The sequence below is a fragment of the Copadichromis virginalis genome, linkage group LG20 (genome assembly GCF_057382275.1).
Source record: "Copadichromis virginalis isolate Kocher_CV1m ecotype Utaka linkage group LG20, C_Virginalis_male_GT1.1, whole genome shotgun sequence".
NCBI lineage: Eukaryota > Metazoa > Chordata > Actinopteri > Cichliformes > Cichlidae > Copadichromis > Copadichromis virginalis.
In genome coordinates, this window is record NC_140637.1 from 31447405 (window position 1) to 31473544 (window position 26140).

Below are 26140 nucleotides of genomic sequence, written 5' to 3' on the forward strand. Positions count from 1 at the left end.
CCGGATTCTTTTTGTGAAAACGAACCTCAAAGGTTCTTCTGTCCTTTGGGAAAAATCCTGCGCAGCTTTAGCAGTGATCTCAGAAGTAATGGTGCTCAGCCTGTTCCACTCTGCTCTTCCTCACAGGTCTTCTCTGATTCGCTACAACAGCAACACTCTCCCCGCCCTCTCTTCCACTTCCCTTCTCCAACATCAGAGCTCCAAGTCCTCAGAGAGTGACCTGTCCACATCCACGCTCCCCATATCCTCCTCCACGCTCCCCATCACTTCTTCATCCTCACACACTCTTACCAAACTTGCGCTCTCTCAGCCCGAGACGGGCCTCCTCCAAAACTCCACCAGCTCCAGCAGCACAAACAACACCCCCTCCTCTTCTACACCTCCTGGTCCGCCTGTGCATCGCCCACTGATGCCTCAGACCTCCCTCGCTCTGACCCCACCCAGAGACATCCCACCCTGTGGCTTTAACGGGTGCCCGGCCAATCACCAAGCACCCTCCACAGCATCCAGAGGAAACCCGGGATTGGTGCTCCCCCTTGGAGCCGGGTCCCCGGGGACAGCCCACGGCGGGGAGCTCGTGCCGGTGGCTCTCAGCCGCAGTGAGAGCGGGGGACTGGGGTTCAGTGTGACAGCAGGAGGAAATGGGGGTCAACAGGCAGTAGTCAGGCGGGTTTGGGATCGGAGGCAGTGCCTGTCGCTGCAGTCAGGAGACATTATAGTGAAGATCAATGGAGCAGACGTCCAAAGCTTCAGCTTCTCCCAGGTAAAAGATTTTCATGGCTTTATCACCTCGCTCGACCTTGATATTCTGACTGACGTTAGCTCAGCAGTGAACAGTTGGTCTTTGGGAAGAGGGAAGCTCTCATGGGTGCTCATGGGAGTTTTGTGGATATTTCTCCGTATATCCTAGAGGTGTTTTATTTCTGTGTGTCAAGGAAAGAGAGATGGTCCTGTTTAACCTAAAAAAGAAATCCTCATCACAGTAGTTTACCTGCCTAAGCCCTCCTTCTTACTACTGACAGACATAGCCATTGGTTAATGAAAACTAACCGATGTCTAATGTGACGTGATGAGTGAGGAACTGATCTGACACTAAAGAAGTTCCATCAGAAGTAATAAACACGAGTTTGTTTCCTTCCTCAGGTGCAGAGAGTGCTGCAGGAACACACCAAGCAGGGAGAGGTTGTACTTCTGGTCTACAGAGGAGGTAGATACGCCCGTTACCCCAACCCTGATTCACTGATGACTGTGACTGTTAATAACACCAATGCAAATCTAAGTATGTCGGGCTCAGGCTGCAGGATGTCTTCGTCTCATCAGCCAATGATTGTGTCATAAATGTTTATGCATTTTGACACTGGTTATATTTGGTGCAAACTAATCAATGTTATTGAACAGCATAGGTTATCCAGCAATTCCTAGAATGTAAATAAGCATGCAGAAATGGCCAATAATGTGTTTTCATTTTGAATGCCTTCACATCGGGAGGCTTAGACTTAATTTCTATTGTCACTCACTGTTTGGTTAACTTTAACTGGTTAACTGGTTTGGTTAACTGGTTTTAACTACTTAACTTTAGATCATATCTATATGACATAATGAGAACTTAAGGGCTTACTCTTTCCTCCGTCAGCTCCCGTATCCTCCCCAGTCGTCACCCCCAACATCTACAAACGCCTCATCATCCCGCACGGAATGACCGGCCCTTCCTCCTCCCACCCCAACACTTCAGCCGACATGCCTTCCCCGTCCACGGGTGCCTTGGTGGGGGGTATTCCTCCACTCAGCCAGGCTGGCTTGGCTCTTGAGAGTCCCCAGGAGGGGCAACTACCAGCAGCAGGGAACCACCAAGGTAAAAGCATCCAAGAGTAGTAGTGAGGTGTGCTGCTAAGTGAGTGGCGACTGTGCCAGTAGCTGTTTTTGTTGGTGTATAAGTGACATGATTTCCCAGTTCTGCCTCAGAAACAGCTCCTGCAGAGGAAAATAATAAATGCATTTATTATTTAACAGAAAATTGGAAAACAAAAGGCAGATATTTCAGCACATTTCTACACTTCTACATATTTCTACTTAACTATGATGGGCTGTGTAAATATTTAAGTAAAATACTTTTTGTTGTAAAGCGAGAAAGCCAGAAAGAGGCAAAGGAAAATCATTTATTAAGGGAATCATTTAACAAATCTTGTGCTTTCCAAGCAAATCCAAAATGCCAGGTTTCTTTAGAATGATCATTTTTAGATGATGTGGGTCCCGTTGCACCCACAGTGTCACCTAATTCTTAGCTATAAGCATCTTGAGATGACAGATGTTGTGACTGAATACAAATAAAGCTGAACTGAATCCTTAGGTGCCCCTCCTGCCCAGACGCCTAACGGACCTCCAGCCTCGGCCCTCATCCAGAGCACTAGCTTCCTGGACTCAGTTCCTGTGACGCTGACCTTAGAGCCACGTGACTTGTTGGGCGTGGAGGAGAGTGCCGGCGGACCTCCTGCACTCAGAGAGGGCGGACTAGGAGCCGTTCCTAAGGATGGAAGAGGAGGAGGAGTAAAGTCAGTGGATGTGGAGCTGAGGAGGCGACAAGGAGAAGGCTTTGGATTTGTTATCGCCTCTCAGGAAGTGAGTGGAGGTGAGTGGCAAAGAGTCCTCCGTATGTCCAGCTTCTGTCGGCGTCACCGCCTGTTATATGATTGAGTTTTGTATTTTAGGTCATCTTTTGAGGTTATATTTAGGTCCTGGAGTTTTCAGTTTGTTTTTACCTCCCCTGTGCTCCCTGTTTCCTCGTATCCAGGCTTAGTCTTTGTGTTAGGTCTTTTTCTGTGTCATTACTTTGTACTGTATTTTGGTGCTGTCTCTTGTGCCATGTATTTAGCTTTATTTCCCATTTGTCTCATTAGTTTGATTTTGTTCACCTGTGCCTTGTTTCCCCCAGCTGTGTTCTCTCTCCCTAATGACATCATGCCTCTATTTAAACCCTCAGTCTGCTTGTGTTGCTTGTTAACCTCCCCTTTGGGCCCCTGGTCTGTGTTTAGTATCGTAGATTATTTTCCTCACTTTATCCGTCCTAGTTTGACATTCCTGTGTGTGACGCACAAAGAAGTACAACAGAAACAGGATTCAAGAAGAATATACCTGAAACGGACAATAGAAAAACAACTGCTTCAAATTATCATTAAGCAAATGTTGTTTAGATGGTCTAGTGGTTAAATTGTGGCGATATTATTCTTCCAGCAAAAAGAAAATTTGACTGTTCATCCAAAACAAGAAGAGAAAGCAAACAAGTTATTTCCATTGATCACTAAATGGCGACAAATCAAACTGTTAGAAAAAGCAATTAGTGGAGAGAGCTATTGGACTTGAAAGGGACTTTCATTTGGTAATATATGTGATGCATAAGTAAGAAACACAACCTCTCTACTTAGCCCGAGGGGAAGTGGGTAATTTAAAAGTAAAGGAATTCAGTGGGCTGGATCACAGAGTTGGAAATGTTACCCACTGACACTTGAAATGGGTTAAAAATAAAACCTATTGAAATCCTTCAATCTCTCTGAAGATATAGGATGAAAAAAATAAATAAATAAATGATGGAAACTTGAAAATTGTTTTTCAAGCCTACTGTTCACCAGCGATCCAGAGTTCAAGTTCATATTCAAATAAACAAACATCTGATTTTGGAGGGAAGGGCAAGACTTTTTATACTGGTACATTTTTGGTTTCTGTTTGAACAAGCTTTGGTGCATGCAGATAAAATTTATCTGTATTGGTTAAAAAGGACCAGAGGAGAAACAGGAAGTTTTGAACCGGATATCCATTATGTTCCTTCTGTACATTCTGGCTACAATAGAAGCTGAGAAAAATGGCTTCGTCAGCCTCAGGCCAGAGTTACCTTACTGATGTTTATACGTGTCTGCTGTGATTTTAAGGCACTCAGCTGCAATAAAATAAAGGTTACTTGTAATAATTACAAAACAAGAGCACTTAGCTTATAAGTAACTATAACCCTGGGCACTAGATTTGCATATCACAGTTTAGTTTGGGTTAATAAGCAACTCGTTTCACATGTAAACAAGCCGCGGGTGTACAGGGAGGAGTTAAAGCTTTCAGATAAAAGCAGCACAGTAATACATAAATGCAGTCCAAGATTCCCTCCTCCTGAAACTGTGGTGGAGCTGACACAAAAAGCAGCAGAAGCTGGACACAGTACAGTAGCTGTGCAAAAGCACTGAGGGATTTTCCACAGCTGGGTTTGTGGCGACTCTCTGGTTGATTTCAGCTGCACCTGAGCTTCTCTGGTCGGCATTCAGCTGGAAGGAACAGAGAACTGAGCGACAATGATACACAGCACTCCACTGCACCTCCTCCTTTGGAAATATAACAATCATCTCCACTGTTAGCATTCCTTCCCCTCCACATGGGTAATTTCCCTCCCACCGCTATCTGCTCTGCATAAGCCCCGCCCCCTCTGACTGTCCCTCTATCACTCACTGCAGCTCAGCTCACTCAGTCCAGCTCCTGCTTTTAGAGCCGCAACCTGCTTCACGCAGACAGCACAGAGAGACAGAAGGACAAACAGTGAGGACAGAGAAACAAGGACAGAGCATTGTTGAGGTCTCGGCTCGGTTCAGGTCTGAATTATCCATCATGTTGGAGCGACTGCAGTCAGCTCTGAAAACTGTCAAGGACTCCAAATGTAAGTTTAGTTTGGATTTTTAAGCTTTCTTCTAAATTCAAGGCTGACTTGGTTTCTGGGAGGTCCGTCCATCATCGTGTCTGTGCCTGAGCCGTATTGATTTAGAGTCCTGCTGTGTGTGGGTCAAAGGTACTCCTGAATTTGTACGTGCACTGCTGTGGAACAAGTTTTCACAGCCTGCTCCTCTTGTGCTTTGTTCCCTAGTAAAGTTTTTTTTAAGAGGGTTTTTTGTCATCTGACTACAGGCTCTAACCAGATCGCCTGTGAACCATTTATTGTTGGGGTGAGGTTGCATAAGAAGAATCATTTCAGAAACTAGAAGTTGTTGCCTTTCAACACTGTTATCTTAAATGAGTTTTGTCCTGGGTTTGCATAATAATGGAAAAACCTATATAAAGCAGTACATTTGAACCCTAACCAACACTAGCTTATTAAGAAAATGTTTTCTTTCTCATCTAAAGAGCCACATGCTGCTTCTTTATGTTTGATGATTCTCATCTAATGTGAGATTCTTCAAAGCTTCCAGTTGATACTAAAAAGTAATATCAGATTAGATACTGAGGAGTCCACTGATTCATGTTTGTCCACCACACAAAAGGGAAAGTGAAGTTTTGTGAAAATACAGTTGCAGTGGCAGCAATAACTGTTTCTGTTTCTGGGTGTCAGTGGCATCAGAGTCCACAGTGTACAGGACAAAATAACAGGCTTTCACTTACTGCAGCATCTGGAAGAAACACTTGAATGTAGTCAGAGCTGGTAACATGTTTCTCTCCAGCTACTATGAATCTGTTTCCTCCCTTGCTCCCTCTTTAATCTAAATCCTTCTCCCTTTTATTCCTGTCTCCTTGTTCTCCTCCTCAATCTGTATCAGCTCTCAGGAATGTCTGAAATAGTTTCACCTCATTGAAACTGTGTGTGTGTGTGTGTGTGTGTGTGTGTGTGTGTGTGTGTGTGTGTGTGTGTGTGTGTGTGTGTGTGTGTGTGTGTGTGTGTGTGTGTGTGTGTGTGGACCAGTTTGAGTTTAGACCTTTGTGAGGTGTCTGGTCCTCACTGTGGCTCAGACTGTATGATGTGGTTTTTACTGTATGTTCCCACATCATCAGTAATGCAAACATGCACAGGGCTGAAGGATGAGCTTGGTAGCAAATTTCAATTTTTAATTAAATAGTTCTTTAATTTTTGTTACCTTTGCTGTTTTCTGACAATATTAAAACAATGTGTGCGCCTGTGTGTAAGTTATGTAATATTAAATCTTCATGACATAACCCTTTGAAATTCACTCAGAGCTTAGCTTCATCTGCCGGCCTGTTTGTGTCCAGATGTGCTGTCTATTTCCAGCTGTGGTTCACTGTTAAAGGAGTCCCAAAATTAACACGAGAATATATATGTAGCCCGTATTAATCCTTATAGTTCAACTATTCCTCTCATTTTCCATCTCTGTGTTTTTAATTATGAATGATAGTTAAATAAAAGATTATTTATAATATCCTGGATCATTCTGACATCAAAAAGAAGTCATGTTGTACGGAGGTTTGAGAAAATGTAAACACTTTTCTAATGAATTTCTGGTCTCAGTTGCTAATTTCAAGCCTCACTGAAAAGAAACAACATTGAGTTGTAAATTATAATTCCATTTAAAGTCAAAGGGACAAATAAATATATTTTCACCATGAGCGTGCAGCATCCCTGGGTTTTTCAGTCACATGTGACCCCTTGTTTGGCTTCAGCATCCAAAGATGGTAATAGCAGAATCAGTCAGCAGCAAGAGCGCCTCATTAACCCTTTGTATCATATTTGATAGATGAGTTTCTGAGACCTCTATCGCATCAACATGATCAATACTTGCCATAATTTCAAAATGTTATCGACCAAACTCTTTTTTTTTTTTTTTTGTCTAAAATGAACATTTTTGCTAATAAAAAGTTGCCAAAAACTGCCAATGTATCAAATGTCAAATCATAAACATGATATAGCAAAAAAAAAAAAAAGTGAATTTTGTTATAAGGGTTAATAATCATCCCAGTTCCAAAAAAATCTAAATTTTCTGGCTATTTCTTGATGGGTTGGGTTTTACAGGGTTAACCAATGGGTGACATCACTGTGGCCAGATCCATCTTTGGCTGGAAACAACCACCAAATAGCCAAAAGGACCAAAAATGATACATAGTGATGAGCATTACGTGTCCTTATTTAAAAACTGACCCGTTGTTATACATGCTGACTTCTTTCCTGTCCCATTCCAGTCACACTATGAACAGCAAAGCTCCCATGATTCCCAGAGGAATGCCGTGACTCAAAGAATTTCTGAAAAAACGTCAGCCTGTGCTCCCGAGGCGGTCGTGTGTCGAGTGTGAATGCGTCTGTTCGTGCTTTAGCATTCGGAATAGGAGATGTTAAACTTTCTATTAATAGCAGCTTTAATCCATAATTCAGCAGAATTATGAGCTGGGCTGTGTGTGTTTGACAAACTGGAGCGCAGGTGACTTCAGGCTTATTGGACTATGAAATTGGACAGACACACACATTTGTCTTTCAGCACTTGTGAGGACTTCCTGTACATGATGCATTAACGTGCTTCTTACCCTGAACCTGAACTCTCACCTGTGCTCTAGCAGTCTTCTGAAGCTCTCCCAAGGTGAGCTACAGACTCAACGTCCTCGCAACGAGAAACATCCTCATGTATTTAACCATTCACCCGTAAAAGTCCCACAGCATAAAACTCCAAATATTAATACTCAGACATCATCTGCTTATTGCGCTGCTGACAAAATCTGTTTATTAGCATAACTCTGACTTTCTAAACACATAGAATTCAGTTATGTCGTGCTGCAGTGACGCGTGCTGGTATTACTTGGTTACATGTGGTCATATTTGAGTATTTATATTAAATTAGAGGCTATAGTCTGTATATAAATGGGAAGCATCAATAAAATCACTGCAAACATTCTGCTATGACACTGCTATAATCTGTCATAAAAGTGATGACAAACATATTTGAACCTCAGGACTCTGTGTGAGGCTGAGTTTACTGAAACTGTGTGAACTGATGTGTGTAAAAGTACAGATTATAATTTGCCACTTCATGGTTCAGGCTCATGACCCATGGCGACTAGTGGGAGAAGCATGACTTTAGTTATTGGATTCAATATGATTGGAATAAAGTGTAATAATAGGTGCTCCTGCTGTTCATGTGGTAACTACCTGACTTTGAGGATGCTCCGACAGCCCCTCCTGCAGATGGGGGGCCCCATGTTGCTCTTTAGGGCTGGACCTGTAGGCTGGCTTTATATATGTGCAGGTGAGCCTTCTGAAGCCAGTCGGAGGTGGGACTAAATCAGTGAGCAGGGCAATGATAATGCTGACAAAAAAACAATAATTGGTTGTGGCGCACATAAAGTGACTCCAGCACCTTCTGGGTGCCTCGTAGGTGAGGATATTTGGCACGTCCTACTGGGAGGAGACCCCGGGGTAGATGGAGGACATCCTGAAGAAATTACATCTCTCAGCTGGCTCGGGAACGCCTTGGGAAATTTTCCGTACTATATTTTATGTTTTGAGACTTCAAACTGCAATATTGTGAGGACTGATTCTTAAATAACGCTTTTCTACTGAAGCAGTCTAAGTGCTTTATACAACGTGCATCATTCACCCATTTATAGAAGCACTATCGAACATTTACACAATGAACACATCAGAGTCCCTCGGTCACCCCGGGCTCGAACCACCAACCTTCCAATTAGTGGATTACCTTTTCCACCTCATGAGCTACAGACATGTGAACTGTAGATATAGATGGATATGAAATTGTGGAACATATTGAATATGCAGATACAAAATGAATTTAGGTTTTTGTTTTTTCCAAGAGCTCTTTGTGTGCTTCCCCAACATGTAACTGTGTCTCCTGGGGTTGTTTTTCACTCCTAAGGCTGGTTTAGAGCCAGAGCCTAATCTGAAATACAATTATTCATGTTTCAACAGTCAGAGCAGCGTGTCTTATCCGGGGGGAAAAGTTCCAGTGTCGCAGGTCTAGAATCAGGAGCCACTTACTTGCAGGATTATGAATACCAAATAAGACTTTATAAGTCCCACACACAAATAACCTGGGCTTGAGTAAAAATTAATTTAAAGCAGCAGTGTGCAGAAAACTACTGAGTTTTTTTCTTTTTTTTTTTTCATTTATAAAATGCCAGCTGGTGATAACAAAACATCAAATGACAGGAAAATGTGATGAGTGTCATGAAGCTAGCTGTTATGTGTTGATGTTGATATGTTAACATGGCCTCTAGCCTTTTAGAGAGAAGGCAGAGCGGACTTGTTTGCGACTCTGCACCAGCAGAAAAGCACCTGGGTTCATGTGGGCAGACAGGAGGTATGTGTGATGTTTGAGGAATGTGGAAGAGGTCTTATGATGAGGATTTATTCTGTGTGCAGGCACAGGAGGGTCTTTTGGCCGCATAACAACGTCAGTAAATCATTTTTGGTATTATATTCAAACCCCAAACAACCAAACAGCATCTTTTCTGAGCCATACACAGAAAACTGCATCAGAGTTTACCACAAGGACAGTAAATAAACAAAAACACGATGAGCCGCCTGACCAAAGAGTCTGGATCGTGGTGCTGGTTGTGGTGTTGTGGTGAAAATCATGAATGTTTAGTTACTTTGAGATATCAAGCTGAATTTTTCCTCAACAGGTTAATATTTTATTGGTTTTCTTTGTGCAGCACATCTGGAGTCAGAACTGTGGTTGGAGAAAGTGATCTAGCAAATGTTCTCATACATGATTCATGGAGTCAGACCCAGAGAGGCCTCACACGGAAGGAGAAGGAAATGTCCAGAAGTACATGTCAGGACATATGAAATAGTTGTATGTTTGAGCAGAAAAAACGGCTGAATAGAAGTTTGATTTATGGATTTTTGGCACAATTTTTAAAGTTTTTTTATAGTTTCTTCAATAATTTAAGTTCTTTAACTTGTAGTTTCGGTCCCACACTTTACCCCCACCCTACATCGAAAACAAGAGACTTGTGTGAAACTGTTGACGTGATGTGTCAAGCTGAAAAGGAGGTTGGTCTTTACTTAGTCTCTACTTTGTTTTTACGGCAAAACTTTACCAGAGCCTAAAAAATACATTGTTCAGTGGACCAAGAGGGAACACGGGGCACTGTCATTAGGAGACACACAGGACTTTATCCTCTGGGATGGGGGGGGGCTATGATTTGTAGAGGACACAGTTTTTGTATCTGTAAACCACCACGGTTGGTTTTACATCAGACAATTAAGATGTGAGTGCAGACGTGAACCTTTTGGGAATATTTGGATATTTTTATGCACATCCCCAAATTTTTAGAGACTTAAAAGTAAACAAGTTAAAATGATTTTGAATGTTTTTAATACTTGAATGAAAACAAGACCAAATGCTGCATTTTTACAGGTTTTTACTGCCGTCACCTTCAGTTGCTGCTTGTGGGTCTCTCTGCCTTCTGTTTTCTATTTAATAACTGAAAAGCTGCCCTGTTGGGTTGAGATCAGCTGACTGGCTGTTAATTCCATTTCTTCACCTTGAGAAACTCTTGGGCTGCTTTTACTGTCTGCAGCTGCTGTTATTGGGTCATTGAAGGATCTGTCCTAATCTGAGCAGAGCGTATAACCATATACACTTCATAATTCATGACTGCTATCAGCAGTCACGTGATTAATGAACACCAGTGACCCAGTTCCACCAGTGACAATGACACGCCCCGAGAGTGTTCTTGACATGGTTAGATGTTGTAAAATAGTTTTTCTGAACAATGGAAAGAATTCTGTGATCATGCACTTCAGGCCAGTCCATTCATTGATTTTACCAGACTGTTGATTTTTTACTTGCTCTCTCTCTTCTTTACAGTGAAAAGCTCTATAATACAAATTCAGCACTTTGAGTAAATTTCTGATGTCTGCTTCATTTGTAATCAAGTAACAAAGAAGCGGGCCTGACCATGAAACTGCTTTGTCCTCTGAAAATGTGAGACTGTGTATAGAAACTATGGTCTCATAGTACCTGTGAGACCAGGCTGCTATCGTCCAGTAAGAAGCAACTGGATATGCATGAAGGCAAAGGCAGGGAGACAGATGTGTGCACAGAAATACAAAAGACACAAAGATTTGTAGTGACTGTTTATCAGTTTTGGGTTTTTCTCATCGCTCTCTGCCTGCAGCTGTCAGCCTGGATATTATCACACTTCTCCTCCTCTGCTTCACTGAAGCATATTTCTCTCTCTGTAGCCTCGCGGTGCCTCCTCCACTGACTGAACACAGTGATCTCAGCACTTTCTTATCAGCTCACACGCTCGCATTCACCCTCCTACACCGTGTGTTTAAACAGCATTAAATACACACTCTTTTGCCTCTTTGATATTTTAAAGCTTCTTAAAGTGACTTTAAAGGAGCAGGTGGGATTTTTGTCCTGCTTCAGTCCATTCTCTGTGAATCCTGTTTACATCGCAGTCCTGCCGAGTGCAGGCCAGTTTATTTGTTCAGGCTGTGTCTGAGCTGCAGGTCGACGGCAGCACGAAAAATTCTCATGCAGGTTTTCTCACGTCGGGGCAGCCTCTGTAATTAACTTTCAGCTTCATTTGAAGTAGTACGTTAATCCGCCAGAGTCAGTGATAAAAGCCAGCTGCATTTTTAATATTTTCAATATATATTTTTATACCAGATTATATCCTGTCCATTCATAGTGTGCACTGAACCAGCCAACAGGTGATTTAGAAATATTATGTGTATAAAAGTTCATTTCAGCTCATAATTTTTCAACTTTATAAATTTATGCTCTACATAGGAACCCTTTTGTTCATTTTTGTACCTTTTTACAACTGTATTTTATTTCTCTATGACTGCTTTTTGTTGCTTTTTGGTCATCTTTGCCCATATTGCATATCTTTGTGCTCATTTCTTATTGTTGCCGTTATCATTTTTTAATCTCCTTTTAGTCATTTTGTGTCACTTGCTCATTTTACAAGTGGTTGCGCCCATTTTTTTGCCATTTTTATGGTTGTTTTGTGCATCATAAGTCAGTCAATATGCAGTGTTTTTGTTCTACATACCCCTAACAGCTACTGTCTTTGTTAAACTGGGTCATGTGAGCAGGTTACTGTAATCAGGTGAGCTCTCTGGCCTTCAGTCACTTCCTGTTTGATCTCCTAGACTTTACAACCTGAAACTCTGCACACAGTCAGGAGTTGGGACTCGGTGGTGGTTTCAGGGTCATCGGTTTGTGTATTTGCTGGTCATGTGACCACGCAGTCTGTTCAACCGGAAACGTTTTTTTCTTTTTCGTTTGTCTTCCATTTTCTTTGTTCTCAGCGATTCAATGATTAGTGTCTCTGAGCTAGAAAATCTTTCTCAGAATTTCCCCCCATGGTCCTCCCTCCCAGAGATTTCAACACTGGCTTGGATCAATGTGTGTGTGTGTGTGTGTGTGTGTGTGTGTGTGTGTGTGTGTGTGTGTGTGTCTTTGTGAGGACTGTCCTCACTTTAAAACAGACATTTAAAAGGATTTTTAAGGTTTTAGATTTGGTTTCGAGCTTCAGCTTTAGTTTATGTGCACTTAGTATGCGTGTTACGATAGAAATAATACAAAGGCATAATTCTGTATGTGATACCACACTATGGGGACTTGAACAGGTAAATAATTTAATGCTACATCTTTGGTTTAAGGTTAGCTTAACTTCTGACCAGTGTGAATCTCCAGAAATGACTTTAAACACTACATTGGTGAACTTGGCTGTTACAAAAACAAACTCCTACAAATGTTTTTCCCTCAGTTTAGTGATTAAAAAGGAAACAAGTTCAGAGCAGGATCGAGCTGAGATTAACTGGTTCTAAACAAGATTTAGTATTGGTGCAAAGTCCACCAGTGATTAATGAACGTGCTCAGATAGGCGCACCTCAGAGTGCCTCCACTGTGACAAATTTAAATATATATTTATATTTGATAGTAGGGATGGGAGCACTGGCTATTGTAGGAAACCGGTACCCAGTAGTCCAGGTCCTATCGATCCTGCTTATTGGTTCCTGCACTCGCACTACAATTAGCTGATGTCAGTTCGCGTGCCAGAGGAGGAAAATAGTGACACAGTCTGGAGTGTGGATGTGGACATTTATTTTTATTGCACAAAAGGACGAGATAAATGGTAAAGTGTAAAACTGCATCCAGGACAGAAACAACCGCATTATGCTGCTAACACAACTTCGATGCAAGCATCTGCCGAGACAGCTTTATATTCTACAAAGAGAAAGATCTTAGAGACGTGTGTGTCCTCATTAGGGACTTGTGTTGGTGTGGGGTTGTAGCCTCAGGTTTATATTTTTAAATGGTGATAATGAGACATTGTGCTGCAGCCATATTACAGAGTAACATGAAAGTAACGAGTGTAATGAGAACTTTTTCCCGGGAGTAAATAACTGCATCATTTTTAAGAAAAGTGTTCTGTGTAATATGCGTAATAATGATTTTTTTGAGTAACAACTCCAACACTGATCATAACAAAGAGGTGAAATAACACGCACAAACATTTGACTACAGCATGCAATTAATTTGCATGAATATTATTTCTTTATTGCTGCTTGGTGGTGGCTCAACCCAATGAGAATCGATAAGGAATCAAGTCGATAAATGATATTGATAATGGAATCAGAATCACTATATTCTTATCAATTCCCTTCCCTATTTGGTAGCATGGCTCGACTATGGCTTCCTGCGCTGACATGGAAATGCATGACGCAGGGAGAGCACGCTATCCTGCCCTTCCATGTACATATGTGAAAACCCCAGAGGCAAGGAGCGCAGAAGCACAGCACACAGAACAGGCGTCAGTAACAACACGACATGGATTCATTCAGAAAAGGCCATAGCAGGAGTGCCTGGGGTGGAGGTGGGTTGCAGAGCGGATTGCACATGTGCAGCAACTTTACAAAGGTTAAAGCAACTCAAAGAGTACTTTCTTTAGGAAATTTGTGTCAAAGGTTTTCAGTTTGATTCAGTTTTCTGTTTAGAAATAGTGCACGTTGTACTGTGCTGTGGTTTCCCTCCTCCCCACTAACACTGCTACTGCCTGCATCACTTTCTCTTCATGCTAGAAATGGGAACTAAAGTTGCCAGAGTCTCAGTCTTTATATGTCTTGGCAGGTGGGCAGGGCTACTTTAATCAGGTGCACCATTAGTCTTAGTTTTGAGGACAAAATTACAATTACAGGCAAGTGTACATTATACTCAAACGTTGCTCTGTCCAACCTCACCAACACGTTTCTGTGACAGTGTTTAGGCATCGATCTTGCCCTCACAGGACGCCTTTGGGTGTCATACAGGAGTGAAAACCAGATCACTGCTGTGTGCGAGTCTTTGTTTCTTTGTTTCTACTCTGTGCTGATAGACAACAGTCATGTGACCACCACAGGTCATACCAACACCCTGCAGTTGGTGTTAATGTGGTTTGACTGTGGGTCTTTCTGCTCCTTTATTTAGCTGCACCAGCTGGTAGTTCAGCCAAGCAGAGTGAACAGGCCTCAATTATTAAAAGTGAAGCACATGTATTATTACACAGCAGCGAGGAGAGAATACACAGCGTCGGCTAAAGTCTCACAGTTCTGAGTAAATCCTGTCCTAATCGTTAATTGTACTTTTTGGAAAAATATTTGGCAGGTTTCAGTGTTCTTATTTGTCATTTCAACTCAGCAGTCTGTACCAAAAATATCATGATTTGTCCAGGTGATGTCTGACCATGTGACCTCTTTCTCTCCTTTCTCCAGCCCCATCGCTGATGTCTCACCGGTTCGTGACGGTGCGTCGTGGCAGCCCGGCGGCTCGCAGCGGGCAGATCCAGCCCGGAGACCAGCTGGAGGCGGTGGAGGGTCGGCCGGTCGCAGGTCTACAGCACCGAGACCTGGCCCAGATCCTGAGAAGAGCTGGGAACACACTGAGGCTGAGCATCACTCCTCGACACCGTATGAAAAAACACAGATACACTAAACACACTTATACCTACAGTAAGGCCAGTAACTGTAAATAAGCCTTTTAGCTTCCTTTGCTTCACTTTTAAGCCAGCTTTCTTCTGATTGGTTACCTGAAGTAAACAAAGCAACTGAGCAGCAGGCGGGGCTTCTGTGCAGCTGGTTCTGGTTTCTTCCTGTTAAAAGGGAGTTTTTCCTTCCCACTGTCGCCAAATGCTAGCTCAAAGACGGTTGTGTGATGGGGTTTCTTTATAATAATATAGGGTCTGTAGCTTACAATATAAAGCACCTTGAGGGGACCGGTGTTGTGAAATGGCACTGCATAAAGAAACTGAACTCTAATTACTGCTAAGCCTGTGAAAGTGGAGCTTGGACATCAAATACTTTACAGAGAGCTCTAAAGTTAGACACAAGGACATCACAGTATTATAGCTTATACTTGTATGGCTGCTACACTAGCCATGTCTCTCCAGTCAGACACTAAAATATTTTCCTTAGAATAATATTGCTTCAGCCTTTAATATCTCTGCCTCTCCCTCTGTGACAGCTGAGGCTCCTCCTGAATTGAATAAGCAGTTACGAAAGTGGATGGATGATGAAATATTTTTCCTAAACTGCTTAAATTAACAGATTTTGTACTGAAAGATAACACTTATCTTTCACGTCTTGATTGCCTAATTCTTAAATCTACTGTGATGGTAAATAGAGTCATCTCATCTCCCTTCTCATTGTCTTTTTCACTTCTTCCAGATTCCTCTTCCCTGACCGAAGCCGCAGATCTGGACATAGATGGTCGGATGATAAAAGGACCCAGAGGGAGGTCAAAGGTCGGTTTAACTTTTGTTTTGTTGTAATATTACTTTGATCGGCGACTGTCATCTTAAGCCTTCTTCACGCATGAATTGCAGCCCTGAATTTGTCTTGACATGTGGTGCATGTGAGTGCACAAATGACCAGGTGTAGATGTTCCACTTTCTGCACATCCTACCGAGGACAGGATGTGCAGGAAGCACCACCTAAATCAGAAAGTGTTTCCAGCTGTGCAAAAGTGTCTGAAGCAGACCACTTCCTGCTGTGTGCTACATTTACATCTAAATTGTCTGAAGTTTACACTGGAAGACAGCTGTACTGTGGGACTGTCATTAAAGAGGCAGTACTGTTTAGTATCTGCAGTATTGTCTGTCTGTGTCCAGCAGGAGGAGTCAAAGTTCTACAGCGTGGACCTGGAGCGAGGTCCTACGGGTTTCGGTTTTTCTCTGAGGGGTGGCAGTGAATACAACATGGGACTGTATGTACTCGGGCTGATGGACGGGGGGCCAGCCCAGCGCAGCAACAAGATACAGGTACATGTGTACTCGTACTATTTAAATACACATACAGGTGCAAAATGCAAAATCCTGTTCATCATTTTAGATTTAGGTTCAGGCTGAGGTGTCAGTCATTAGCTGTTTCACAACAAAAGTCTTAGTGAGGAGACCGAATTCTTGTTTTTATTGTGAAAGAGGTGCGGGAAGTCTTATTGGGTTTTTTTTTCTTATTTATTTTAACAATAATCTAACCTACTAATTAAAACCCTTCATTAATACTTTAATGCAGGTGAATCTATATGAGAGGAAAATCAAATCTGTACACCTTAAACATTAATGTGAACAGACGATCACAGGCATCCATTAAAAACATTTGGACATATTTCAGCGTCCTGATGAAACGAATGCGATGAGAAGTCTTTTACTGACTCGGTAGAATAAACTCTGACAGTGAAACCATGAGTCTGATCCAGGACTTTCTCAGAGTTTCCGTCAACTGTTCGATTAGTAGATGACACCTTCTACCTGCTGAGCTGCAGGAGAGAAGCCTCCCCAGTGTTACTGCGTTTGTGCTGTGCGGAGATTCAGAGATGCTCTATTAAATCTACTGATGATTCGTCTGCAGAAACGCTCTCTGTGATCTGTCATATCTGGTACTGTTAAAACACACGACACCGCTGAGCCAAAACACTGACCTCCAGGGGAAGTGAACATCGTTGGGTGTCAGGTAGGGACAGTCCAAGTCTGCAGGGGTGAGGACTCACCTCAGACTTGTTTAGAGAACAAGTCTGACAAACTTCTGGGGACTTAAAGGATCTGCTGCTGATATATAAGGAAGTCCAGTCCCACTGGGAAGCTTGGAAGTCTGTAGAGTCCAATTCTTGGCTGGTTCAAGGTGATGCCAGATTTGTGGAGAAAAAGTGGAGACTTGGTGTGATTGATGCTGGATCGGGTCTGAACGTGTTTCCTATATGAGCTGAGCTTTGGGCACAGTGAAACAGCAGGAAATGCAGCGGAGACGTTTCCACTCAGACAAACATCACTCAGGATCTCCGTCAAGTCGTTCTTTGTGATATTAAACCTTCTGAAATATTCAGAGCTTCACTTTGTGCCTGCAGCTCTGAGACTCTGATCATCAAACATTCAACATCGCAGCTGCTCGCATCGTTCTGCTTCCTTTTTTGTTGTTCCACAAAAAAAAGAACTTCACAAAATGCGCTGCAGCAAATGTAGCGCCCCCCAGAGGCCGAAATAGCCAACCTTTCTGAACAGTTTAAATCCTGATGTCTCAAACCACCTGAATGTGTCATGTTTGTGCAGCGTCTGTCAACTGCAAGTTGAACGTTTTTAAATGACACTGAGCTGAATTATGAACTGGATAATAAACAAAAGTGAATTAAAGTAAATATCTAAATAGTTTAAGCAGCTTTAGCACTTTAGATCTAAGAAGTAAAATATTGGACTGAAATATGGACTGAAAATAATAATAATCTGATCTGTAATTGTCTCTCTGATGTCTTGCAGCTGAATGTAGTTTTCAATACTGTCAGCATCCTCAACAATCTACACAAAGACTTTTTCATTTCTGATGATTGCACATGCCCCTGCAGAGGATGTTTGTCGGTGCCTGAAATAACATATACTCAGTTTTATGCTTTATGCACTTTCCTCCTGATGGTAAACAAGGTGTCACCGTGTGTTGCAGGTGTCCGACCAGCTGGTGGAGATAAATGGAGACAATACAGCAGGAATGACTCACAGTCAGGCCGTTGAGCAGATCAGAAGAGGAGGACATCGAATCCACCTCGTCCTCAAGAAGGGAAACGGATACGTGCCCGACTACGGTGAGACTTCACAGGACGGACTGTTACACATGACACAGCTGAGAGAAAACTGGGAGACATTCTCTCTGCTAAGACTTCAGTTTCAAGTTCTTCTTGATCCTCTCTGAATTCTTTGATCTTTTATATCTTTTAATCAAAATGGCACACGGTGGCCCTGCGACAGACTGGCGACCTGTCCAGGGTGTACCCCGCCTCTCGCCCTATGACAGCTGGGATAGGCTCCAGCGCCCCCCGCGACCCTGAAAAGGATAAGCGGAAGCGAATGGATGGATGGATGGCACACGGTGAAGTTTGACCCCAAAGCATAGGAGGATCACTGAGTCACTCTGGGCGTGTGTCCAGGGGCACTCTGTCTCATTATCCATCTACAGCTTACAATCAGCAAGATTAATAATAATCCTGCTGACAAATACACAGATAAACCAGCAGCACTGAAAACTGCCTGGACTCTTTACTGACTCACTTGCTCTGTTAAGACAAGAGACTGAGGAAATAGCCGGGAAAGCTCTAACTTTGACAGCCTGCCCACAGCAGCTGAAAACTAACTTGTTCCAGGAGAGTTTGCATTTTCTGACCTCATAAGGTCGGAATTTGTGCAGAAAATCGCTTTTGTGTCTCTAGCAGCAGGGTTGCCAACAAATCGCTACAGACCTTCAAACTTCATGTGGCCTTCCGAGTAGCTCAAGATCAGTGCATAGAGAGCTTCCACGAATGGGTTTCTATGGTCGAGCAGCTGCATCCAAGGCTTACCGAGTGCAATGCAAAGGGCTGGATGCATTGGTGTAAAGCACGCTGCCACATCACTCCATGTTCTCTGGAGTGATGAGTCACGCTTTTCCTACTGGCCTGCTGATGGATGAGTCAGGGTTTGGTGGTTGCCAGGGCAACGGCACTTGTCTGACTGCACTGTGGCAAGTGTAAAGTTTGGTGGAAACTCTTCTCATAGCTCAAAGAAACAGTAAAGCTTTAAAATAATAAGGTCAGTGAATTTGGAAGCAATCTGTGTAATTCCTAAAAGCTCAGGCATCTGATTGCTCTCAGCACTCAGCTTCAGAGCGTTTTTTCTTTTTAGGCTCTGCATGATGTCATCAAAAAATAGAATACCCATCCTAATATGGTCATCTCAGCTACAGAAGCCCCTCCCATCAGGTTTCATAAAAGGGGAGGAGTTAAAAAGTTTGTTTCAGGCAGCTTGAATAGCCCAGCCCACTATAAGATAAATAAGGATTATTTTGAATTGAGAGTTATGCAAAGCTACTCTATTAGAGTTCAAAAATATAAATATTGAGATGGAAATAAGAAGATGTTCATGAATACTCTGTTGAAGAGGCTTTTGTAAAGTACTCCCTCATCACTGACCTTTGACCTGCTTCCACGGCTCTTTCACTGTTTGACTTAACTTTCTTTGACTCTCTTTTCCTCTCCTTCCTCTTGTTTTTCCTCCTCCTCCTCCTCCTCCTCAGTGGAGCTCTCCAGCCTGTCTCTCTGTATGACCAACTCTAAACAGGGGGAACCCTGCTTCTACGTGATTGGACGCACTGAAAACACGCGGTTGGTAACTCCGTGTTTTCCCATCTGCTTTCATTTTCTTCACTTTCACTTCATCAATCCTTCATCTTCACTGATCATCAGCTGCAGTCTGCAGCATTATAGTCACATGTGAATAGCCATCAGATTACTGTACTGAGTATTTTAAGTGTTATTATTTGCATGTAAAGCGCCACACGTATAGGTCCAGTACCTGATAGTGAGTAACCTGACAGTTTTATGTTGTTTCTGTTTAAAGGTACATTACCACCATCTTCTGGTGGTAGTAACATATTACAGCCAACCAGGACCCGGTAAAAACCCTGACTGGCTTTAAGGTGTAGTTGTTAAAATATTTCTTACATGCAGAAAATCCCCAGTGTGACACGGAGAAGTGACACAGACTGAACTTTAGACTTTAGTGCCATCGTGTTGGTCATTTACACCCAGATTCAGAGGGGTGCCAAGTTAGCAGCTAATGTTAGCAAACAGATTTAGATACCTAATCACTGCTGATTAAGACATTTGAAAAAATTATTGAATTTCTGTGACCAGAACTGGAGCAAAAACTTCATGGACACCTCACAGCAGGCCTTATTATGCTGTTGATTTCATTAAAAGGCATCAACACCACAAACACAAATGAGGCTTCCAGTTCAGTGGCTCATGATGGGAGAGGTGAGGCCCAGCAATCATTCGTTGGTTACACGAGCACACCTGTCCACCAAAGTAGCCACGCCCCTAACTTTAATAATTCAAAAAGAGCAAGTTTCAAAACAATTCGACTACTTTGCATTAGAGAAACTGCAGATTTGGCACCTCAGCTTCATTTTTCAGCACTGATGTTTGCATATTTGTAGCAATAGAGAATGTGTATTCTAATATAATAGAGATATAAACCTTCAAAAGTGCCAACATCTGAAATGTTTCTATTGTCATATCTTGGCTACGTGATCATGAATTTCTGATTGAACCTCCTGCTTCATTTGTCCTGGTTGGTTTTGGTTCAGAGTCTGAACACAAAGCTTCAGACTTTCATATTAGACCCTGATTTTAAAAAAAAGATTGGAAACATCAGCAGGGCTGGCAACAGCAGAGGTGCCCGTTGGTCACTTTGGTGATTTATTTTTTGACAGGAGAAAAACCTACTTTTAAAAAAATAAACAAAAGGAATAACCACAATAATTACTTGCAGATATTCAGATAATTATATTCTGTCTCTGTTTGTCCATAAGGCCCTGAGGAAGGAGCCCTCTCCCCCTCCTCCTCTTCACAGACCGAGGAGCTGGATGTGGATACGATAACCATGACAACTGCCTCTCTTAGCCAGGAAATGAGACGAGGAAGTGGTGCGGGAGAAGGAGAGAGGAGGAGGAGAGAGAGAGAAACCAAAAGAAGAACAGGAGGATTAGGATTAGGGCCTCCTGCTCTGGACCTGGACATAGTGGAGGAGGAAGCACGGGTGCTGGAGAGGAGATGGCAAGAGGAGGAGCAAAGGGAGGAGAGGAAGAGAAGAAGTCAGACTGTCAGGCAGATGAAGCAGGATGACCTCAAGGAGCAGGGGAGGAGGAGCAGGAGCTTACCTAGGAGTGATGCCCACCTCAGGGACTCACCTCTGTCAGAGGAGTCCAGAAGAGGAGGGGGAGAGCGGGAGAGGAGAGAGGAGAGAAACAGCAGCACCAACCGCCGTGCAAAGCATGCTGGGAACTCGGCTGCATCTCAGAAGGCAGCGTTCTCCTTCCTCATGCCGCTGGACGATGACAGCAGTGACAGACATCTTTCCGACAGCGAATCAACATCCAGTTTTTCGGAGATGCACCTATCAGCAGCAAGCATCGCCACTGCTGGCTCGAGGGAGGAGTCTGATTGGAGGAGAGCTGAGTTGCCGTTGCAAGATGGAAACGGCCCGGGCCCTTGGCTGAAGCCGAGCACGCAGAGACTGACGCAGGTGCTGACGAGCAGTCAGATCCGTGGGCGGGGACTAGCGGGTGGGCTCTCTCTCTGATTGGCCAGCTGTGAGGGCATTCTCCTCTTTTATTTGCTGATTTTTTTTTTTTATTGGCTACTTATCAAGGGCTTTTTTGATTGGCCTGCTGGAGAAGACACACCTCCGTCTGTGTCCAACTGGATGACCACAGAAAACTCTGTTTGTAATTGGCTGGTGGGTGACATAACAGCTACACAGACCTGCCGAACCAACACCTTTAATATTACCCATCATGCCTCAGTACATCCTGAGACCTGTATCATAAAGCTATATCGGGCCGCCATCGCCTGTCAGACAATTTCAACCCTCCACTTATTTTATCTTCCTCTCGGGATTCTGTTTTATTTCGACTTGATTCGAGTAACATCCTAATACGGGTTAGGGTTAGATTACAGCGATTGAAACATTCACCAAATCACCCGAGCTGCCTGTGGACAGCTGAACTCTTTGTGATACAGGCTCCTGGTCTGCAGACCTGATGTGACGTTTCCGTGTGAAACATCACGTCTGCGTTTCATGGCTTCATCACGATCATCTTCACTCGCATCCTTCCAACTTCAAAATGGTATGCAAACAACATCCGAACCGAACAACGGCGCTGTTTCGTGATTCTCTCTGTGTAATCTGAGCATGTGAATATTACTGGAATGATTTTTTTATTTTTATAAACGTGTAACAAAATTATTATTATAACGATATTAGAGATTAAATAGATCCAGAGATGATTTGATTTGCCTGCTTGCTTGTAAAAATGAAAGGAAAATAACCTGATGATGTAACAGAGCCATACACACGCACACACACATACAGATGTCAGGTCCAGCTGTGGTCCTGTCGGCTGTCGAGGAACATAACATCACCATGGCAACATGGCCTGTCTCTATAGCGACAGCCGCGGAGGAGCAGGACGACCTGCAGCTTTGGATCATAACAAGTGCCTCGTTTTGTTTCAGCCTTCGTCCTGCAGACTGTCACTTTGCAGAAGCTGCAGGCAGAGACGCACGCCGTCACTTCCTGCAACACGTCAAACAACGGCAAGACCTTTCAGACACCAAAATATCCCATCATGCAACAGCCAATACTGAGTTTAATGCTTTTTATAATTGAGACATACTTGAGCTAAGAATCAGTTTGTGTGCCACAAAAACAAAACGACCCCTCATGTTATCTGAATGTGTCTTCGCCTTAACTCCAGAGGTCCCAAAATTAGGGCGGCAACTAATTATTTTCACTACCGAGTAATCTTCATTGATTTTTTTCCCCTATAAGATGTCAGAAAATAGTCAAAAGATTGTGCTGTAACTTGTCCAACCCATAAATGCATCTTCAGAGGCCTTTTATGGGTTTTCTAGTTGAAAGATGTTTAATTTACATCAAGTGAATCAAAGGAAATCATTAAATCCTGACTTCTTTTCTTCAGGCTTCAGAAAATCTGGCATTTTACCAACTAATTAAATTTATCGATTGATTTTGTAGCTCTGTTTAAAACAACAGGAACAAAATTTACACAGACCTCATCTGTAATCTATAAAATCTCAAAGTTAAATTAAATATAAATGGGTATATCAGATATCTGCACACTTCCAAAAAAAAAAAAAGAAAAAAAAAAAAAAGATATCTGCACCCTTAAGACATTTGTTAAGAGTGTAGAAATAGTTCTGTCATTTTATAGACAAATCAATGAGAAGCAACAGTGTAGCCCTGTGTTTGCCATTTGGACTGAGGGTTAGTGTGCACTACAGAGATGTAAATAATATTAAATTAACAGATAAAACCAAAACACTGATTAATGTCCACAGGATAATGTGCAGAAGTTCAAGTTGAATAGTGCAAACAATCACGCACACGTCTCCGCTGAATCGAAATAGCAGAAGAAACAGTGTCTAGATTTTTCTTTTTGTTGTTCACGTAGCAGGTTTTTTAAGCCACATTTAAAATGTTTATTTTAAAGAGTTATTCACGCGAGAGTACTTTATTTAAACAACTAATAACGCTAACAACATGGTAAGGCTCCTTTTAAGGAGGACCTATTCTGCCTTCCCTGAGGTCTCGTAACAAACCAAAGTATTAAACATGTCGAAGTAAAACATGAAAGCCAAAAAATATTTAGAAATTAGTAAAATTATTTATAACAAATATTTTGTTTCTATTTTCACAATAAAATTGGCCAATCACAAGGAAGTGGCTGTACAAAGGAACAGTGTAAGATCGGTAAAAGAAAACTACAAATCATGCTACGCTACGTTAGCTGAGTCCCCGAATAAAGACCAGGAGCTGGAAATGAGCAGAATAGGTCTCCTTTCAGAATCACACCGAAGAAATGTAAAGTTTTTAAAATAAAAGATTATATGATGTAAAAATAATAAAATGGTCACTGCTCTCTGCGGACAAACTGCAGAACAGTGTTTTCACACCTTATTTGTTGTCATTTATGGGCTGATGTACAGTACGTGCTGATGCTGATGTGTCAGATTAACTTAATGTTTTCAGTTTGTGCATCAAAACTCATCCAAAGACTGTTTATGAGATGAAGAAGCTTCACTCTGTAACAAAGCTGTAAAACGGCTCATTTTAGACCAATGAATGAAAACTATTTGTTGTCCAGACCCGAAGATGAAGGTTTTTTTTGTAAATGTCAAACTTTGGACTGTTGAAACGATATTTTAAAAATATAACCGTGAGCCAAGGAAAGTTAACCCTCTGTAAAACCTCAAAATCCCATCCTTTCGTGACCCTCGGGACCAAAAATGGTCCCGCCCCAAAAAGTGCTCTAAAATGTTATATATCAATATTTTTTTCCACTTTAAATTAGTCAATCTTTTAAAACTACTTCTGCTTAAAATATCCATATCAAGTTTTAATTATATTTTCATTGTTTTAACCCTTTAAATACCAGTTTGTGTACATGAGCGCCCTGTTTTTAACAGAAAAAAAAAATTAAAAAATTAATATTTTCCATAAAATACATTTGAAGTAATATTTGATTGTTATTATAATTAGGCCTTTAGATGGGCCAAAGATTGGCACCAACATTCATTTTGATCCATTATTATTTTTTGTGCAGGAGCACATTTTTAAAAATCCATCCTTTCGTGACCCTCGGGACCAAAAATGGTCCCGCCAAAAAAAGTGCTCTAAAATGTTATATATCAATATTTTTTTCCTCTTTAATTCATTTTCATAGACAAAACTATTAATCCAAAGCATTTTTCAGCAGGTTGTTAATCAACAATAAAAACAGCCGTTAGCTGGATGAGCTTCTTTTTGACAGAGTGAAACTTCATCCTCCTCCAGCTGCTTGTGTTTCAGGACAGTTAAACTTGATGTCAGATCAATATTTGAGCTGATCAGGGTCACAGCTTTATAGAGGGAAAGGGAATATGACGCTTGCGGAAAAAACAGGGTGTAAATATCAGATTTAAAAGCACCTGTTTTGTTTCAAAGATCAACAGTAACCCTTCCCTGTAACAGGTGTTTCTGATTTCGCTGTTTGTTTGTTTTTTAAGCTCAATCATGTCTGGAAACAGCTGGATTATTAATGACTAACCTCACTGTAAATTTAAGAATGTTTTCAAATATGACTTCAAATACAGATTAACCTGTTATTGCCATTACATCGATTATTGGCAAGTAATTTGTAAGTAGCAAATCAGACTTTATTTTCTATTCAAAGCAAGCTCTCATATCGAATCTATTAAATAACAGGCTTGCTGCTGCATAGAGGGGACAATAACCACTTAACCCTTCACTGACCTTGATTTGCAGCGTAAAAATGAAAAAAAGAGAAGAAAGAAGTAAAAATTGTAAAAAGTCTTTTTAATGCATGCCCAGTGAGGGGTTAAGCATCAGTTCACAAATACTCAGGATTCAGAGCCTCACTGAGGTCACGACAGAACATCCCTTTTTATGCTGAGGACAGTTCACTTCAAAAATCAGTTTTACAGATTTTCTTTCCTTTGAGCTGTTCATCCTTCTAGATGTCTTTGTTGTAAATTGCACAGTTTTGCAGTTTCTTATAGGAACTGCAGGATTTAGAAATCCAACTGCATCACTGTGCAGAAGGAAGAATGGCTCTGTCCATTAGAGAGAGGCAAGCCTAAACTATATGGCCAACTGAAATCAAGACTGTAAATTTAATAATATTTATTGCTTTGATGTGCTAAAAAATACTTTGAAGTTATAAACCACACAAAAATAAATAAACCAACACCTCATCCATCGATCCATTACATCACTTGCATCATTTTAATGTCTGTTTCTATGTTCCATCCACAGCCTTAGCAGTTAAACTACAAACACCACAAACCCCTGTGCTACCCTTTAGCCCCACCCTTCTGCCTCCTGTCTTTTAGGGCATTAGGATGTTTGTCTTCTATGCATTTTCTAAGACTGTGTTCTAGCGACTGATTCCCTGATTGGTGCGAGCAGCGCCTAATCACAGGATCGCAGAGTCTGGACTAATGATTCTAACAAAGGATCTGATCATTCAGGTTCTGGTCCAGAGACAACCAGGAAGAGCCAAGTTCACGCTGGACTGAACAGTTTTACCATCAGACCTGCTCCCAGGCAGCAGGATGGAGGAACGTCACTCAGCTGTTTGCTTAATGCAGTTTTTATCTTCAGCAGTTGGCTGTAAACACGCAGAAGTGACTGAAGCAGCTGATCTGATCCGTCAGTGATCGCTCGGTGTCTTTAGATCCAGTCTGACTTTAAAACTCTGAGCTGGACCAACATCAGCTCAGGTAGGCCAAGCTAACTGTCTGCAGCCTTGTTCAATAAACAAGCTCATGTGAAATGA

The 26140-nt window shown here is 42.0% G+C and overlaps 1 protein-coding gene across 4 annotated transcripts in view; it reads left to right on the forward strand.

The window, feature by feature from the left end:
- Positions 1-23760, forward strand: part of magixa (MAGI family member, X-linked a) — a 63497-nt gene extending 39737 nt beyond the window's left edge. For 2 of the 4 annotated variants that reach the window (XM_085443721.1, XM_085443722.1), the window contains exons 13-21: positions 127-763; positions 1144-1207; positions 1634-1852; positions 2348-2626; positions 14477-14671; positions 15428-15504; positions 15871-16020; positions 17690-17828; positions 20591-23760. In XM_085443721.1, the coding sequence (XP_085299847.1) occupies positions 127-763; positions 1144-1207; positions 1634-1852; positions 2348-2626; positions 14477-14671; positions 15428-15504; positions 15871-16020; positions 17690-17828; positions 20591-21360 (2530 nt within the window). In that variant the 3' untranslated portion in view covers positions 21361-23760. The remainder of the gene's footprint in view (positions 1-126; positions 764-1143; positions 1208-1633; positions 1853-2347; positions 2627-14476; positions 14672-15427; positions 15505-15870; positions 16021-17689; positions 17829-20590) is intronic. The other 2 variants (XM_085443724.1, XM_085443725.1) reach the window with 1 other exon arrangement.
- The last annotated feature ends 2380 nt before the right edge of the window (positions 23761-26140 follow it).